Source organism: Limanda limanda, chromosome 14 (genome assembly GCF_963576545.1).
Source record: "Limanda limanda chromosome 14, fLimLim1.1, whole genome shotgun sequence".
Taxonomy (NCBI): Eukaryota; Metazoa; Chordata; class Actinopteri; order Pleuronectiformes; family Pleuronectidae; genus Limanda; species Limanda limanda.
This window is the reverse complement of record NC_083649.1, coordinates 24,294,079-24,314,489: the sequence shown is the minus strand read 5'-3', so window position 1 is coordinate 24,314,489 and position 20,411 is coordinate 24,294,079. Positions and strand designations below refer to the sequence as shown.

At 39.3% G+C, this 20,411-nt stretch overlaps 1 protein-coding gene across 1 annotated transcript in view; it reads right to left on the bottom strand.

Moving 5' to 3' along the window:
- LOC133019884 (protein turtle homolog B-like) overlaps window positions 1–20,411 on the bottom strand; it is a 107,289-nt gene that overhangs the window by 7,838 nt on the left and 79,040 nt on the right. The window contains exons 12-18 of the mRNA XM_061086472.1: window positions 18,870–18,993; window positions 16,539–16,714; window positions 14,026–14,252; window positions 10,267–10,351; window positions 8,143–8,307; window positions 7,083–7,128; window positions 2,338–2,424 (exon numbers count right to left, since the gene is read on the bottom strand). Of these exons, the coding sequence (XP_060942455.1) occupies window positions 2,338–2,424; window positions 7,083–7,128; window positions 8,143–8,307; window positions 10,267–10,351; window positions 14,026–14,252; window positions 16,539–16,714; window positions 18,870–18,993 (910 nt within the window). The remainder of the gene's footprint in view (window positions 1–2,337; window positions 2,425–7,082; window positions 7,129–8,142; window positions 8,308–10,266; window positions 10,352–14,025; window positions 14,253–16,538; window positions 16,715–18,869; window positions 18,994–20,411) is intronic.

The window sequence follows — 20,411 nt, the reverse complement described above, 5'->3', positions numbered from 1 at the left end:
AACAACCCAGCTGAGTCAGTTGACACTGACAGCGATGTAACAGTCTGGTGTTTAAAGTTAAGTAGACATCTTCAGAAAAGTAGTATAACCAACCATTACTTCAAGTGATGGCAGCTGTTCTACCAATATGTGTCAAAACCATAGATTGTATTTAAAAATGAAAGATATGAATGCTCCCCAAAAGAGAAGCCAACACACATGTTGATCACACCTTTCTGGCAGGCTACTTGTTCTGTAGCCAAGTTCAGGAGTTGTGTAACTTGTAGTTGAGGATATGATAAACACACAACACACTTTCAATCACACAATATGAAGCTAAGTTCCCATTTGTATATGATAAACAACTATTAAATAAACAACTATTAAATGTCTTTAAATAGGAAAGAGGAAAAGAAACATTGATTTGCTTTGAAGCCACAATCATTTTATTTCGTGGTCAAATGAAACACATAGCCACCCCTCATTAAAATCCCTATAATGACGGAGTTTTTAGTAGGAGGCTGATAATGAAAACCACTGTTACATATGACAGATATTAAACGACGGTTTCCAGGGTCCAGTGCCTTGTTACTGCTTTTAGAAATGACAAAGACTGCTTATACAACATAACTTAATTCATATAATCTTTTTTTCATTATTAATTTTAGATTTGACCATCATTCCTATTGGTTAAATAAAGAAATTAAACCTACCAAACCACTTGAGATTGAGTGCCCAAAATAACAAAATACAGGCAAAGCAGAATCTGCCCATCATGTACTATAGACACACACAGTATGAAATACTGATGCTCTTCATGTAAAACACAATTGAAGGCAACACAGTAACTACTGCTCAGTACATGTTCAATGAATGAAGATTCAGTAACTGATGCTGTTATATAAGTCTTTCAAAATGACTCAATCATTATACAGTTAGATTAAAATGCTGAATGTTTTCCATAAGCATACAGAGAATGACAAAGGGGCAGTACGCACTGATGTTGCTATTGTTAGAAGGTCAAACTGCAGAATAACAATTAGAAGACTTTTTATATTCTATCAGATGATCAAAGTGAAGAACATGTGTGACTGTGACAGTGTCTAGGAAAGGAATGAAGCTGAACTCTATCAACTCAAGGGTGTGAGAAACAAAGTGTTTCAGGTCACGTGGAGGTGGAATAGTGAATAAAAGGAGTCACTGGGGACACAGTCACAAGCAGTTCAAAGCACAAAAATAGTCACAAGGCATAAGATGTGCAGGAAAACAAGGAGAAGGGCAAAGGTACACTTCAGTTATTCACTTTATTGCTGACAGTTAGATTCTCTTAAAACTGTAGGGCTACAGCCAGCAGACAGCAGACAGCTTGCCTAAGACTGGAAACAGGGGGAGACAGCTGACATGCACCACATTTTTACTAATTAACAATTTATATACTTCTAATTTTATACAAAGGCTGCCATGTAATGTCGGCACATCAGCATTTTATATGTGCTACTAGGGTGATGTTTTTAGGCTGTTTCGCCCTATTTCCAATATTTGTGCTAAGCTTGGCTAACAGACTGCTAGCTGTAGCTTCCATCTTCTCATTCAACACTGTCACAAAGCAAGTGAATTTGCCAACATGTTTTTGTATATATAGCATAAATAATACTTCCATTGAACGTATATCTAGATAATTATTAAACTGTTCTGGAAACAGATGTCTGAAGATTGAAATATTAACTCTTGACAAAATAAGCAATATACAGTCTACACCATGGAATAGCAAGAAAGTTTTACCTGTAGTGTTTGTCATAGTTTGGCATAGTTCATTTTTTTCAATCTTTTTTTGCCAGGACTCAGATGAAGCATGGGGACATTTGGCCTGACTCACACAAAAAGCTACAATTATACTAAATAATTTGTCATATCTTATTTGTTTAATTCTAACAACAATAGAAAGTGCATAAACAGTAATTTTAGGGGTAAATGTTTCTTGCATTGATCCCCGTCAGTCCATGGCTACCTGTTTTCTTTTGCTCTAATGTTAAGCTAAGCCAATTCCATTTAGAGTCCTATATTGTCTACATTTCTGATAATGTCAAGCTATGACATGAAATTGAAGATTCTATTGATGATGATCGATTTTTTAAATTGATAAGACGTTTTTTAAAAATTCTTTCAGCTCTCATCTTCCGATGATGAAGGTCCTTGACCTTTCCTGAAAGATTGCGACCAGTATTGTTGTTGCCTGGTGGGGACATTGAGCCACAAGCATGCAGACAGGTCAGGAGTCTGAGGGGCTGGGGCTGAACCCGAGTGCAATGGGGTGTATACAGTGTGCAAGAACAGGGGGACAATGGTTGGCTCACTCACTGAGGACTGGAAGGTTGGGGCCTGTACCTGCTTGCGTCCAGCCCCTCCCAGTAGGGCTCAATGCTGGGAATGAAGCTAATTGGACTCCTGCAGAAGTGGGAGATCAGACAGTGAGAAGTAGGGAGAATATGGGCGTAAACAGGATGCCTGTCAATGAGAGGTATGTTTATGTAAACAAAGTAACAGAAAATGAGGAGAAGAGCTTGATATTATTGTAAATATGGGCTGAATAAGACAGAAATGTGATGGAGCTTTTTTGACTCAGAGGGAATCTGAGAGGAGAGAGAGAAAGCTTTGAGAGAAGAGAGGCTATCATGGAGCAACAAGAGGTTAATGATTGAAATATCAGTAAAGATGTGACCATTGCATGTTGAGATACATAACGATCATTTTATTGAGTCTCAAATTATACAGCCAAAATCCCCCCCACACACACACACATGTAGATCATGGGATGCAGTTCCAGTTTGTCTTGTGTTTTAATGTGTCTTTTGTTTTCTTTAGTTACTCCTATTTAAGACATGGACGTGGAAGAGCAGCGATGGAAAATAAATCAGAGCTAAGTCCGACACTAGCCTTTATTTCCTGGCTTTCAACAAATGTCTTCAAAAGACCAAAACCAGAGAGACCAAATAACTAATTAAAAATCCCCTGCTTGGTCTTAAGCTCTCAGTCTCAAGCCAAATGTTACCGTCTAAAGATGTTAACAAATTTGAGATCAACTCAAAATAAGAAAGATGTCACCCAGGGCATCAGTGTGGCTCATTAATATGTTTTAACTCAAAGAAGAGATCTATGGCCTAGGAATAAGATATATCCTCCTTTAACAGCTTTCGACCATCACAGGGGACATTGACATGGGATTTGTTTGAGGAAAAAACTACAATGACACTAAATGTATCTTTCAACACGATGATGTATATATTAATCTTCACTCAGTAACCAATAATAATAGTGTGAAAGCTTTGTTTAGAAATGTTTTGCAAACACACTAAATCAAAGACTGAAATCTTTAACAAGACATATTCAGACCTTCGATCAGTACTTTGTAGAAGCCCTTTACCTGGATTTGAGCATTTATCCTGTCCTTCATAAATAAACAGGTGGTATCTGATCACAGGAAGGAGCCACAACAAAGGGCCTGAATACCTTTACATTAAAATATGCAAAAAGGGGAGCTTTTGCTCACTGGCATGATTCATGTTATGAGTGCCATCTGTAGTCTTTCTACTATGACGTGTAAAAATGTCCACCAAAGGAGCTGAAGAGACCTTTATGATGGTGGGCTGGATTGATATCGGGGTCACATAAGAACAGAGCAACGGAAATATTGGGATGGAGCTTTTATCAAAAGACTATTAACCTCTGTTGTCCAGAAACAATTGACAGAGTAAATACTGCAGCTGGCTTTACAAATAAACAATTCAGAAATCTGTTGAATATCACAGGGAGACGAACAGTAGGTTAAAAAATAAAAGCTTTTCAGAAACTCCAAGGATGTGTCAAGTGAACTTGTCCCCTCTAAATAAAGGTGTCAGAATCATAGAAACATCTTCTTTAACCGTAAGAGGATGATCTCTTCACATGATAACATAATGAACAAGGGACACAAATTCGCTATACAACCTTTTGGGGGGTAGAGTGCTGTGCATCCCAGGAAGAGGACAGACAGATAAACTCCCACAGAACATAGATTTTAATCCACAAAAAAAACTGCAAATATATAGTTGATCAGAACTGACTTTGTGTCTAACTCTGTCAAAGACACAAACACACACAGGCATGCACGCAAGCACAAACACGCACACCCACACACAAAAAAGGTGTGTGTGGATGTTTCGGATGAAAGTTGTAGTTTGTGTTGTAGTTTGGTTTTCCATTTTGTTTTTTGTCCTTTAAGGTTTTTTATGTCATTGCTAATGAAACCTCATGAAAAAGTCTTGTCTAACCTCGTCTAGTCTGGTATTCCTTGATTTCTTCAAAGTTTTTATTTTGTTAATGACTTTCATTAGTCTATCTCAACAGAAGTTGGGAGGTTTTGTCATCCAACCCATGAAATTACTTTTAAGATTATTCTGCAAATCTAGCTTAGGAAAGCAGAGACATTTCGACCACAAATAGTCTGTGAAGCAGAGCTTCTTAAAATTATTGCGCAACTGAAGTCTTCCACATGGTTACTGGATGCAATTCCGACCAGTTTTCCTAAAGAGGTTTTAGACAGTTTCATTCTCTATCTTTTAGACATTTTAAATATCTTTTAATCTTTTAAATAAGGTATCTTTCCGGATGCGCTTCAAACAGCTCTGGTTAAGCCCTTGCTAAAAAACGAACCCTGATTCCTCTATGCTGAACAACTACAGACTCATTTCCAACATGCCTTTCCTTAGTAAAGTTCTGGAAAAGGCCATATCTAAATAGCTGGATGAGTTCCTACATAAGAACCATGTACTGGACCGAAACAGCACAGGTGAGAATGATAAATAAACTTTGAGGTGAGCGCAGATAACAAAAATACATCTGTCCTGATGCTCCTCGACTTATCTGCTGCACAGACACAGTAGATCACAAGATCCTTTTACAAAGACTGGAAGTCGGATTGGTATCAAAGGCACTGCTCTAAACTGGTATAGAACATACCTTACTGGCAGAAAATATTTTGTTAGCCTCGATGACCATGTTTCACGAAAGCATGACAACCTTCTTGGCATTCCACAGGGTTCTATTCTTGGTCTTTCATTATTTTTGCTTATATATGTTACCACTGGGAAAAGTATTAGTGATCAGGGCTTGAACTGTCATTGTTATGCAGATTAACTCAGTTATATCTATCTGTAGCGCCAGATGACTCTGATGCTCCAAATCAAGTTATAAATTGTCTCTCTAGTGTGGAACAACGGATGAGCAACAATTTTCTCAAATTAAATGAAAATAAAACAGAAATTTTTGTAGTGAGGATCATAGACAAAAGATTAAAAGCAAACTTGGAAGTCTGGCGCATCAAAACAAATCAAAAGTAAAGAACCTGGGGGTTACACTTGACTCATGAAATAGATTTTAATCCACACATTGTCACAAATAGTGCCTCTTATCATTTAAGAAACATTGCAAGAGTAAGATGCCAAAAAGTTGACTCATGATTTTATACTTTCTTGTCTGGACCACTGTAATGCACTTTATTCAGTAATACCCAAAAAATCAATTGATCCTCCAGTTTATACAATATTCATAAGCCAGGGTTTTACCGAGAAATATGAAAAGAGATCACATTACTCCGGTTTTAGCGTAAAGCGAAACTTTCTGACACTGACATTGAGGTGTTTGTTTGTGAGGTGGAGGTGAAGAGCGATTTTATGGGACAGCAGTGATGTCACTAATAAAGAAAATACACTGATACTGTGCCGCTGCTGTGGATAACACAATGTGTGAGAGTGAAGACGAGAGAAAGAACGGAGCCTGAAGTAAAAAAAAAATCTAAGATCACAGATCAATAGAAATCTATATCAGCTGATCAGACATCGCTGAACCCTCGTTTCCTCCTAATCCTTCCATTCGCGTGCACACATCACACAGATCCCCACAACGGTGTCACGGCAGTATTTATTTATTAAGAGCATCAGACCGATTCCCTCACATCAGTGGATCCTTACCTCCACTCTGGGATATTATTTGGAAAGTTTCTTACTTTCTTGTAAGTGATCTCCTGTGTGCTCTGTGTTAAAAGGTTTGTGTGGACCAGATATGTCGCGCGAGCAAAACCAAGCTGTTGGTTTTAAGGTAAATTAAGTATTGGATCAATAATCTGGCTTCAGTTCATCTCCTCCCGTCTGCGTCGCCCCTTTCCCGTCTCCAAAACGTTCGTACGCATGGGTCAGAGTTTGCGTGGAAAATTTCCCCGTCAAATTGTTTTTTAAAAATGCCAACGTTTGCGTGAGAAGTGGCGTACGCACCTTCCAGGCCCCGCGCACGCCACGGTTATAAATGAGACCACTGCTCAGTTCATTTTCATCTGCATGAACTAAACTTGGAACTTGTTCTTTTTAAGTGTGAAGTGGCTCAACACTGCTTCTACAGATGGGCTCAGATTCAGATTTCAAATTCATATTAATTGTGTAAAGGTATGGTTGTTTGTTTGATTTAATAAAAAAAACAAAAAAGTTTTATTCAACCATCCTATATATGCTAAAAATATCTTTCTGTTCCCACAACAGAAACATTTAGAAATGGTGAGTAATCATGATTCATCACAGCTACCCTGTTATTAATCTGATTAAAAATGTTAATCGTTTGACAGCTCGAGTTATTTTATGTCTCATTGATTCGGTCGCTTGACATTTAATGCTAAATACATCCTCATTTATCTCCAGATCTCTATGCAGTGCATTAGTTCAAAGCAGTGACAAGGATCCCTGAATTGAGAGCTTTAACTCTTGAGTATGAGACTGATAGATACATGTATCTATTTTCCTTGTTTGGGAGGGAGTCTCCCAATTTTATCTGTGATTCTGCTACAACAGATGCCATGGTTCAAACGTACAGTGTGTATATTGTTTGCTTTGCTGAATGTAATACTGTTTGAATGATTTTAAATATTTATGATGGTGTGATACTTGACCAGGGAGCAAAATGAATCCTACCTGTTGTGCCCTTTGAATAGGGTTTTGTTGTTGAGTAATGTGCAGTGTTGCTCTAGGGAATGAAATATACTGTAAAATATGTTGTTTGTTGTGTGCATTGTGGTTACTTACTGAATTTCCAGACTTTTTCTGCAATGGGTTATGGACAGGGGAGGGTCTGAAAGATAAAAGAAAAAAGGCCACTCATGCATTAATACATAATGAACAAAGTTGTTCATGATACATGCTACATCCTCTGTCCTGGCAGAGGCAGTTTAAATGCACACCAGACCTTTAAGTCTCTGAACCTCATTATTAATAATAATTAACATTTATATAAATAAAATGTAAATACCACATGTCCAAGTCATTTACATTACAAGTTTAAAGGAACTCTATTTTACCAAACATTAGTGATGCTGCTGCAAAGTTGCTGCAAAGCCCCGGGACAGAACAGCAACAAAATGAAGAAGCCAAACAACGAAGAAACATGAGATATAACGACTTTGTGGCACTTTAACTTCCATTCTATGTCAAAATTACTAAATCTTTCCTTTTAGAATATATGATAAGCTGTGAAGCTATTGGGAACTGTTTCAAGTACACAAATCAGTCAAAGGGCCCATATTTTACACCTTTCTGGGATTTAATTTTAGTTATTGGTACTCCTAAGATGACATATCAGCGGATAAAAAAAATGCTACTATGTGTATTTCCATGTCGTCTCATCTGCCTCTCTCTGGAGCTGAAGACAGAACAAGCTGTTTTCGCCTGCTTCTTGAGCCCCTCTTCTGAATGGCCTACTGCACTTTGAGTGACACGCGACCAGGGCTGTCACCGATGTCATTCTGGCACATTTACGATCTCTCTGGTAAATACAGCTGAAAATCCCGTTGTTATGTTTGCAGCAATTGAAGACCTGCCACATATTTACAGTTGGTTACAACAGGATGTTTCTGAACTGTAAGTTACAACAGAAAATGTATTTTACACAATATGGGCCCTTTAAGCACAAGTTAAATGTGTCACACTTAAAAGTTTTGATTAATGTATTCAAAACTGATACAGTGACCAAGCAGCCAACTAATGTAAACACAGACCAAATGCCACACAATGAGAGAAACCTCTCATCCTTTTTGTGACATTTAAAAAATATGCTCAGAGATTATGGAGACATTAAACCCCCTCTTACCTCTTTTCCTCTTGAGCTTCCGCCGGCGCTGTTTGTTGACGAAGCAGGCGGCCATTGTACTGAACAGGACAGCTGCTGCTAGGAAACATATGGTGGCCACAATGCCTGCCACCACAGGCCGTGCCAGTCCACGCTCCTCCACCATCTCTGGAGGAGGGAAGAAGTCTGTGAAGTGATGAGGAAACAGTCAGAGACAAAATCTTCAGTTTGCAGTTGGATACGTGTAGGCAGACAGAGGCCAGGGAAATAAAGGATTTATGCAGCAAGAATTAGGTAGCATTTTATGAGTATAGCAAACAGTAAAGATACAGATTTAAAAGTCTAGTTTTCTCACTAGACATCATACTGTATATAGTGCTCCTCAACATTAATGCTAATGTCAACTTTAATTTTCTGGCTCTGACACTGGGGCGATATTTACTACGAGGTTACCCTGGAGCTTTTAATTCATATCATCAGGAATCAGGATGTTCTGATGTTATGCATGTATGCCTCCTTTTGACGCTTCCTCACTAGCCTTGATGCCTTTAGCTTCACTCTCTAACCAGAAACAGGAGCCTTATCCAATCATTGATAAGGTCCTGCAGATGGACCTTTGGGCAAATGAAAGCGAAAGTCCTGCTGTTTTCAAAGAGATTCAAATATCTTGCAGCTGACCTTTAGGACAGCATCTTTGAGATTTCTGCACGGTACAGCTGAAGCCAGGAATTTTCCCAAAAGTATCTGTATATTACTGTGTAGAAAGAAAGTCAGAGGCAGATCATGTTTTACTGCCAAAATAAACTGTGATGATGGAAATGTAGCTTTAGGTGAATTGTACTTGCACAAAAGAAATTTACAAATTTGTGCAAATTGCATACTGGACTAGGATTAGCAAACTAACTGATGTCACAAAATCAGCTTGGACAATATGTGCTGAGCACAGAGAAACATCCGTCCCTCATCAGAAAAATGTGAAAACAGATTCACACATACATCACACAGTGTGAGGTTTAAACATCACAGTCAGTACATGTTTGACTTTAATGGAAGACATCACGATGAAGTAGACTCAGTTATAACTTCAACCTATCCCATCTTACTGACACAACTATAAACAAAGGCAGTTGGCATCACAATGTAAAATAACAGTTTAAACACCGTCTGAGCCATAATATTATTTACTATAACTAATTATTTGGAGAAATATTTAAACTAATTCAACCTGGTACATGGTGTGTACAACACTATGATGTGGTAGTTCGACAAGAGCAGTGACAGATGAACAGGCTCGTTGCCCAAAGGTGAAAAAAAGGTTTAAAGTGTTGTATCTGCTTCCTGCGGGGGAGCATGCCACAGCAAATCCAAAGTATTGTAGCTCCGGCAATATTGGACTCTGATCAGCCAATGAAAAAAAGGAAAGAGAAAAAGCCAGTGTCCACATCATGTTAGCAGGATATTCACTGACAGAAACAGAGGATCGCGCAGGAGCCTTTCAGCCCCGCATTGCATAGCTGGTCGACTTTACCAGTAGGGGGCAGCAGAGTATTTTCTAGAGGTCTGCAGTTTTCTGATCAAATCTTCTCCAGAAATGCTCAGCTGATGTGTACTCAGTGACCTCTGCAGTGGGAGCAACATCCTATTTTAAGGGGTTTAATTTCAGATTCAGGCTTTTGGTGTTGCAACAAAAACGGCTTTAATGAATCCTTCTGTTTTTTTATTAGCACAGAGCATAACGATGCAATCTGTGGGAGACAGGCAGAAGGATGATGTCATACTTTTCAGGATGCTACAAAGGAGTGTCCATGTATAGCACGCCCACATTACATTGTGCTGGGTGGGCAAAATGTAAAGTTGGAGTTGCTGAGTGTGCAATACATCTGCAGCCCCTCCTCAGGACTGAAATGAGATGGCTTATAGATGCAGGTTAGAGCCAGAGGTTGTTGGGTTGATTTCCAACCCTGGGAATCAAGCATGAAAAGCTCCTCTGAAGTCATGGCAAGGAGCAGAGTTTCAACCAGATGATGATCTTGTGTAGGCTGCTTAGTAATTTTTTATCCATTTATAATAAGGAATGTAGGTTTATAAATTAGATATTAGTATTTTTATTAACCACATGTGAAATTTTAGAATGCATATGCTTACCTGTGCTGGACACTCCCACTACATTACTGGGCTCGCTGATCATGTTATCCATGACGGCCATGACACGGAACTCATACCACGCCTCCTGGAAGCGGAAGAAGAGGGAATTAAATCACGACAAGGTAAACCTTCAGGATGTGTGGTGTCAAGAAGAAAGTCTTTGATCAGGCTCCAAAGATACCCCAGTTAAATGGTAAATGGACTGTATTTGTGAAGCACTTTATAAAGCAATTTTCCAGTCTTATTGACCACTCAAAGAGCTTCACACTTAGAGTAGCAATCACCCATTCACCTGCACATTCATACGGCACACTTCTCCATCACATATTATGAATTTTCTGTCAGCAAAGTCATCAGGGACATTTGGTTTTCAGTCTCTTACCCAAGCACACTTCAGAATGCAGACTGGAGGTGCTAGGGAACGAACCACAAACCCTCTGGCTAGTGGACGACGCCCAAGCCTCCAAGGCTCAGTAAATGAACAATGCAGCTCAGTCTGACAGTTACCCTTTAGTTTTAGTGCCACAACTTATTGGATTTTAAAGGCTTAACAGCTCAAAAAAAGATTCAATTAAAAAGTGATCATTTCTACACAACAGACAAAATGGAATCAGTTACTGTAAACTGAATTTGCAAAATTGTTTTTTTTAAAGGCTCACTACCAAGTTTTAGGTCAATTTACACATCATAGCAGCAGCATGAGAATTAAAATATCTGAGAAAATAACCCTGATTATGTCACAGCAATGTCATTGGGATTATCTTGGATGGATTTGGGATTTGACATTTATAACAGAATTCCTGCATTGCAGAATTTAAATGACCTGGCAATTTACAAAGAGGGATAAGAGAAGATGCAGATACAGTTCTCGCCCCATACTAGGGACAAAAAGTGGAATAATCATAACTTCTGCTTCTTCAGTTTCATCAGACCATCGTAAAAAGTACAACGCCTTTCATGTCTCACGAGAGGGTGTCTGTCAGTGAATGTCACTTGAATATTCTGAAATCTACAAGTCTGACAAATATGGTAGAGTGATCTTACCGACCTCTGTGGCCTGCTCCTAATCTCTGTGTGAGGCTCCAGCATATTTTTAGCTGATACTAGCATAACAAACAAGAATGTCTGACTGTCAGCCATCGTGAATGCAATGATCGCTGCAGAAGGAAGAAGAAAGTTATGAATATAAAAAAGGGTTGTCTTGTAATTCAAGCCTCAGAATTATAATATACATAATAATAAATGGAAGCAAATGATCTGAATGTGCTATAATCAATGGGTATCAAGAGTCTGTGTTGAGAACAGACTGATGAGAAACATATGTATCTCCATAGAGAATGAATGAACTGAATACGTGAATGTTTCATGCGGATAAATCACCTTTGATTAAATCATTAAGGACAGACACACTGAGGCTTTTAGAGCCTGTTGTTCATTGATGTGCTGCTGGATGTGCAGCCACAGAGCAGCAGCTCTAGAGATGGTAGAGAGTCTGTGTCTTGCTCAAGGGCAGGAGGGGAAAAATCAGGAAGAAAACCTCAACTTCAGCAGGGTGCAACACTTAGCTGTACTACTGCTGTAACACTCGATAAACTCCTGATAGATATGCTGTGGAAGGAGCTTAACACTGCCAGAAAAGATTGAGGAGTTGAAAGTGGAGGAGTGTGTCATAGCACACATCACACTACATGCCCTCTTTCACACACATTTCCAGACAGTGACAGTGAAACAGAAGATCCATCCTAGAGAAGCAACCTCTACTGATACAGTGAGAAATTTGCGGTAGAAAAGTTATACAAGGTAGCGTGTGTGTGGTGAGAGCGATGGGGAGGAGTGTGTGTGGGTGTTTGCTGTGGAGTGGAAGGAGAGATAAAAGCATCTGCATGGAGCTGAAAGTGGTGGTTAGATTAAAGAAAGAAGCTCAAACGTGTCATGGCAGGAGAATTAGCTGACATGAGCAAGATGTGAAAAGCTGAGAAAGAGGCACTGTGTCAGAACTCATAACTCACTGAAGATATAGAGATTTTTTTTCCCTTTCCTGTACTGAAAATGGCTCTAGGAAATGTATTGTTCATTTCGTTGCACATTGTATTCATAACCTATACTAAGACAGTGTATTTACTTGTCATGGTTTAGCTCGGGGTTCAGTACATGGCTTGTGGAGGTAGAAGCAAAGAGATGTAAGAGTTCCATAGCTTCACTCAAACCCACTGAGATGATCAGGAAGTAAGACAAGTCAGCGTTTGAATCCCTGCATGGTTACTATGACAACCAAGGTGGAAATGGCAGCACATTATTAAAGATTTTCGTAATCTGATCTGGGAACATGTCATTTAGAGGACCAACAGAAAGGAATCAACTTTGCTCTGTGTTGAAACAGCGAGCGAGAGATAAGTGTGTGTGATGTTTACAAAATGAGCGTGGGTTTCCTCCACATGGTTCCTCCCACAGTCACGTGAAGGTGAGGTTAGCTGCTGACTCTGAATGTGAGAGTATGTGACAACTCTGTGACTGACAGCTGACCTATGTCAAAACCCACGGAACCTTCAGTACAGTTCAAACTGACTGACTTGGTTTTTTTATCAAAGAAGTAAACTTGCAATGAGATTTAAGATCTTTTTGGTGACAGAGATTATGTGCTGGAAACAAAAACGTGACCCCTGCAGCAGAATTTATGCTCATGTGAAAGATAAGATCTGGACAAAGCTCAAACCACATTGTGTGGAGAGTTTATCTCTGAAAACAGTTTAAAATGACTTAAAAATCCTATGGATGCTTGTGCTATGCACTCCATGTATGTTGTAATGTCGATGCTGAGTTTCCCTGATCTCTAGAAGGGCAGTTAAGAGTGCAAAGTTATGTTGATACGAGAGTACGACTTGGGCTTTCTGATAAATCATGTACCCTAACAGACAAACAAAAAAATCTGATTTATTCTTGTAAAACTCTCTCGAGTTTTCCAACAGTCATATTATAATTGAGAACCATAGAAGTAGAAGAGGTTACACATATTCATTATTTTCAATAAATAACGCATAAAGACAGGTAATTACATATTGTTGTACACTGAACATATATCATAAAGACTTCCGTCTATGTGTCTTGATATTTGTATGACTCATTTTCTGCAAGTTGAAAGATGTGTTTAACTCTGTGGGTTAAACATATCTTTCAACTTGAAGTGCCTTTGTAAAGGGTTACTGGTCTGTATTTTTATAGAGCTTTTCAAGTCTTAAAGGTTCAGTATGTAGGAATTTGTGACATCTACTGGTGAAGTTGCATGTTGCAGCTGAAAACCCCTCATCCCTCCCCGACCAAGCATAAAGAAAAAAACTAATGGTAGCCTTCAGAAGTCGTAAAAAAGGTGCTTAGTTTGTCCAGTCTGGGCCGTCTAGACTCGACAAAAGGAGGACCTGTTCCTGATGTATTTAATATATAGGGTCTATTCTAGGGTAAAGAAAACAACAATTGGTGCAATTTAGGTGAGTACATACTAGTGTAAACATCACTAGGATCATTTTATTTTCAATTTCTGCCAATAGATAGCTTTCACCTAAATCTTACACACTGGACCTTTAATGAACTGTTCTTCGATACAGGTTTTTGCCATTCACCCATTCACTCACACACAGTGCATCTATGTGCAGCACTTTGCTCTCTCATACATCGATCATTCACTGCCAGCACAGCCTTCAGGGGCCATTTGGGGTTCAGTATTGTGTGATTCTTACAGTGTACAGTCCCTGTCCTGTATTTTACCTGGATGAGGTCTCGGGCAAGCAACTCCGTCTCCCCAGCAGTAATGCTGTCGTCCAAGACCTCCCACCTCTCCCCCAGGCGAAAGTCCATGACATAATGCTGGATAGGTGCTGTGTGGTTGGCAGGCGGGATCCAGGTGAGCAGGACTCCCTGCTGCGTGCGATTGGCTGTGAGGCACCGTGGTGGGGTAAGCAGCACCAATGGTTCAGGGGTACTTATAGGAAATACTGGAAGAGCATGTTAGGGTTGAGAAGACGTGTGAGTTAGTAAGTGAGTTTTATTTTACACTCTGACACTGACATATACAAGATGTGATGAAGCTTCTATAATGCATGCATTTCTAACATGAGTAGAGTCACACTTCATCTTTGCATCCTTGCATCGTTTAGGACTATTTCATGAATATTTTATCATCCCAGCTCGTATGTCAACTCCAACTGTCATCACCGTTCACTTCTGACCCACAAACTGCTTTGTATCCGCTCATCACCCTGAAGGGATATTTATGACAGCTTGTTCTCACTTCTGTTTTGTTTTGATGCAGTTCAGCATTCACAATGAAAACTTTCTGAGCTGTGGTTTTTCCATGCAGCTTTAAATTAAAAAAAAGTAAACCTTTAATTCTATGGCTGAGTATTGGAGCCATCTTTTCTGAGATTTCGAGAATAAAGTTGTAATTTTATGAGAAAAAGAAAGTTTCAGTCCGTCTGGAAGAAAAAAGTTCCTATGGTTCGTTCTTCGAAATAGACTCAGTTTCTAAAATAATCTTTTTAAAGTCTTGGTAAAGTGGTGCTGATGTGAAAGAAGATGAAGTATTTTAAAGTACTTTGTTATTAGTGAGACCTGTACTTAAGTATAACTTAACAGGATACCCTGTATGCTTCATTTTAATACACACAAATATTCGGATGCATCACCATCTGATATTTATCATTTAAAATGACACGTAGCCTAAAATGATGACTTTTTCTCATAATCTTATGAATTAATTCTCAAAATCTCAGACTTTTTCTTCAGCATGGATCCAATATTCCACATTCTGTATCACCAATGAGGGGGAAAAGGGGCTGAATGCTTTGTCATCTTTGCTTCTGACACAAAAGGTGACACAGCGTGAATAGTAATCCCAATTTTCAGCACGTCACTTATCTTCAAGTAATAATCTGTGACAGCTTCATTTACACTTAATAAATGTCCCTTTAACAATGCATAATGGTTCAATCAAAGCCCAGTTAAAGCTTTTAACATCTCTCTTACATTGTATTTGCTTGAAGTAAAAAAAACAATACATGTCTGTAGCTTTAAAAGTAGGAAATATCTAGAAATCTGAAATTTTACCTCAGAGATTTTCTAAAACCACTTCAGCCATGATTTTTTATTTTATTTTTTAGATGAAGCACATTATTAGGGGCAGACAATGTTCCCTTATTAATTCACTCATTACTCACCGGCTCTGTCTAATAGTCTTATAGGGGATTAACAGGGTTCATGTCAGAGAACAATCACTGAAGCAGAGTCATTCACTGCCTCCTCTCTGCCTTTCAAGAGACCCGAGGACGCTCTACGTATTTTGGTGACTAGGACACATTTAAGAGGACAAAGCTGAACTCAGGTAGTGAATAAACGTTGGAGGGATTTTTGACTGATTGCATTTAGTCAGGTCTAAAAAGATGTTTGAGTAGTTTATTGAAACTAACAAATGTCTGTTTTGTATTTCTGTTTGTTTGAGCCCTGACATTTTCTGAATAAACATTTCTAGACATGAAGGTATAATGAACATTTGCATGGTCCTCTGAATTCTTGAGTCTGAGCACATTTAACATCAGACTTCATTCACAGCACAGAAGTTTCTAAAATGACTTCTCTACCACTGCAGCGCTAATCTTATCTGGAACATTATGTTCATCAAACGAAATGGAATTCTTTTCATGAACTGGTCTATTATTCAAATTACTGATATGAAAAATATTACAATGCATATTAGAACTATGAGAGATAAACACAGTTTAATATCTTTCAAATTTGGAACATGGTGTTGAATAAATGTTGGGTTTAGCACTTTAAACATATGTTTATCGTTGGTTCCAAGTAACACCCTTGCTGTGTCTCAATTCAAGGGCTGCATCCTTCAGAGGTCCCAGTCTACCCACGGACTACAGCGCACGGGTCAAATCGAAATGAGGCGGTCTGGTCTACAGAGGCTTGCCCTGATTGGCATCACCAGCTTAGCACTGTTGATTAGTTGAATTGAACCTCGATACTCAATCATAAGACGTGTTGTCGCTTAGCGGTGCCATTACCTCTTTGGAAAACAGTTCGTCACCAAAGCACAATGAGTACTGGGAGATGTTGAGCTTGGAAGGATCCACCCGTTGGAACCTTCATTTCTGGATGAAGCAGCCTTCAAATGCAGCCTCTGAGGGATTCAGCCCTGAACTGAGACACAGCAACTCTTTGGTCCATCCTAGCTGCATGGCTGCTAAAGCTACTTTAATTATTGAATGGATACTCACCTAGTGTGTTCACAGTGACAACCTCGCTGAAGGGTCCTGTACCGAGCTTGTTTTGGGCCAGGACGCTGAACTGGTATGTTGTCTCTGGCTCCAAACCAGGCACCAGCATCCAGTCGTGGCCTCCAGGCACGGGTATGGAAAGCCAGTCATGTGGACCTAAATGCTCCCTCTTCATCCTGCACAGGAGTCAGGACAAGAGGTGAGGGGACAGACAGGAATTAAATAGATAAATAAGTTAGGATAGCAGGAGTTCGTTGGTTGTTGTTCTTTTTTAGATTCAGGTAAAAGCTGCGTTCATGTTGATGTTCTAGTTCATCATTATCATCACGCACTTTAACCCACTACAATTTACCATAATGTTACACACATTTTTGCAGCAGTTCTAGTAACAACACCAATGTGGCACTACATAACGAGGAAACAATTCATTTCTTCCATGAATTTCACAGTGCACATCATTCACTTGATGGAGGTAAGCCCATGCTTTGCTCAGCTTTGCAGTTTGCTGTTGCCATACATTCAGCGTCACCTGCAACCGACCACCAGAAACAGCAGACAACTGTAACACATGCAATGGCTGCAACAACTCTACAGTAAAAGCACAGAGATACACAGTAATGAGAAGTTTATTATTGCTTAAAAAGTATTTATTTTGAAGGGTCCTTGTGATGCAGCACATCACCTACCAAGATAACTTCATTTTAAAGTAATGTATTAAAAATCTAAAAATATCAGCACCATGCCAAATAATCAAAGAGGTGATTCACCTACAGTTTTTAATTTTCAGCAGATTAATTGGTATGTGTCGCTTCAGTCTAATCCACTGTTTAAATGTATTATGTTTTCCCAGTCTAATGCAGTTTAGTTTAAGTTTGCCAGATGAATAGCTCAGTATAAGGAAAAATCATAGTTTATCATAATTTAACTTAAAATGTCCAATCAAAATTATTGCCATAAAACTTTGTACTGTTTTAAATGATAATATGTAACATGGTCAATCCTTTGCTGTTGATCTGTGGTAGAATGGTTCACACAACATTTGGAAACTGGCTCTTCAACCCCCGCAAAACAATACTGATGCTGAAATGCACTTTTAACAGCAGGACTGTGGGGGCTTGGTCTACCTGAGGCATGACACTGAGATGGATGCAACCCAAAGCTGCTCTGCTCGATTCACTCACTGTTGGTTTCTGTCTGTAGGATTATCGTTAATTAAAGCTGCTGTCTGCCTATGTTTAATATTTCTTCCACACTACGCTTCCTTCACTGGCTTAATAAAGAGCAATGAGTTGCTATAAGAAGTGTCATTCTTATTATGCTTTACCCTAATCCTGTGGGTTAGTTCAGGACATCCCATCATAATGTTTTAGTCTTTACCTCCCACCTTCAACACTCTCAGCTGTATACAGATAAGATCACATTTCCAATATTTTCTCAGTTGCAGGTAGGATGATGCAATCAGCTCTGTTTGTGTTAAAGTCGATTTCATTTGAAATCAAAGAGACACACGACTTGAAATGTAAGAAAGAGCCCTGAAGGTTAGACTCATATGTTTGTGTTGATTCTACTCACAGTTTAGAATTTTTTTTTTTATATGATGTTGTGTCTAACCTACAGTGTGTTTTATCTAATACAGACTTTAAATTTAAGAGCAGCACAGAATGTTAATGTTAGGTCCATCCTTTCTGTCTTTCTCTCTTTGATTGAGTATATTTCAGAATTTACACTAATGTATTGGCAGCAGTTACCACGATCAAAACTGCAAATATTTACGACTGATTATAAGTTGTTGAATCTGCAGCTGATACAACAGCGCATACATTGCGGACTTTAAAAAGTCCGCAATGTACAAGGCCATGATACTTTAATAAGCACTTAGTTGCATTGAAATATAAGGGCTTCATTTTAAATTATGCTTGAGATTAATTTTTTATTTGCTCTACACACACCATTTAGGGGGGGCATCCCTTAATTTCAGTTCAATTCAAATTATCCTGTGCCTGCCATGGTTAAAATCTTAAGTCGTCAAACATTCCAGACCCAGTCAAGCAGCAGCAAGCAGCAGCAGCAGCAGCAGCAGCAGCAGCACCAACAGCAGTAGAACAGAGAACTTTGGGTCATGTTCAGTTTAGTTGCAGCTACACGTTCCTCCAGAAATGTCAAGGTAAGAGATGAAAACTCACTCACACTGGATCGCCATGTATTTCCATCTCTACGTTTTCACAACTGTTCTGAACACAACCCTGGAAAAGACTTTTTTTACCGAACAACAGAGGAAGTATTTGGAAGAGGGAAAAAAAGCAGGAAGCAAAGCATGCTGGGATGACTCACACATGGCCATACCAGACTGAGAATGTCTGTGGGAAACCTCCATCATAGCCCACCACCCAGGACACGTTGGCCCAGGTGGAGGATGCCACCACGTGGACCCTGGTGGGGGCGTGGGGGCTTGTGCCTGCAGAGAGGAAAAGGCTTTTGTTCAAAGGGCACATTAGTCACTGAGGGCTCCTGCTGTGATACACTACATTCATGTTACTTATCAAATAAATGTATTGTGATCTGGACACAGTCATGTACAATGTAATGTAGTAATGTTTTCAGCAGCCAGTAAACCTTTAACTGCAAAGACAAAAATAGGGAATTTACGGTATATTTGCATAACTGGTGCAGTACTCATTACAAACCCAGCTGTTTACTTGACCTGTTGCTTTTTTTGTGTATTTGTGCTGGATGTTGTGTGCAGGGCATTTTATAAACAGTCTATGGTTTTGAGTGAAGTTAGAAAATGTTGTATTCATCTTCCCTGGTTTAATCAATCATTAAGATTGTATTCGTATCACCCATATACACAATTTGTCTGTGGGCTTAACAAAGTTGCGACATCCTCTGCCCTTAAACAAGAGTAGTGCACTGGGTAGACATCTCAGAAAAGTTGCACAATAAGTCTACATTATTAAGGTTTTATCTTCAAAATGGAAATAGTGTAAGAAAAAAGGTCTAGAATATTTTAACCCAGATAAAGTTTTGATATAAAGCAAAAGATAACCCTCTCGCCACTTCCATTATTCAGATACTGTGCCTGAGCCAAGGCGACAGGAAACAACTCGGAGCCAGTTCAATACAGTCACAGCATTGCTCTGATTTAAGTGGCTCACATCCAGAGAGGAAGTCCAGCGGTCAGCAAGGACAAAGACTGACAACAGGGCAAACAAGGCCAGATGCATCCCAATGTTTTAGACATTCAACATTTCATTACTAATTCATGCTTCATGATTTCCTTCCAGGATAGCTTGTTTTAGGGTGCCAGAGCAATACAATGAGTGTATAGTGTTGTCTCCCCACACTGCTTTCACTGTCCTATATCTGTTAGTGAGGGGCTTCCTTTAACACACAACACTTCTGGTCCAAAAGTGTCACCAAGCAGTTGCATGCAACTACTTTTATTGCTATACACCATCTAATCAATATCTGTATGATTATTACAGAATTTTTTTCTGCAGCTCATCTCCAACTGTTGTGTATGCTGTTTTCTATTGGTGACAGGTATGTAAATCTGTCAAGAAGTGGCGTTTTGAGGAGTGTGATGCTTTGTGTCTTGGCCATCAGAGGCCATAAACAGGAAGTCAGAAGCAAATAGCATGCAGCACAGCACTGCATTAAGCTTTAGACGTGCTGGTCTCTGGGTTAAGCTGGGCTGATCACATCTCAGCTGTAGATTTGGTTCCCTGCTGGCCCTGATTCCACACCAGCATCTCATCTTCCTCATCATCCTGTGTCCTGATGACAAAGTGCATCTTGTGTTTCACCCATGACCTACATTTACGAGCTCCCTGAGAACCACCTCAGCTGGTTCTGCCATATGTTATATAATCA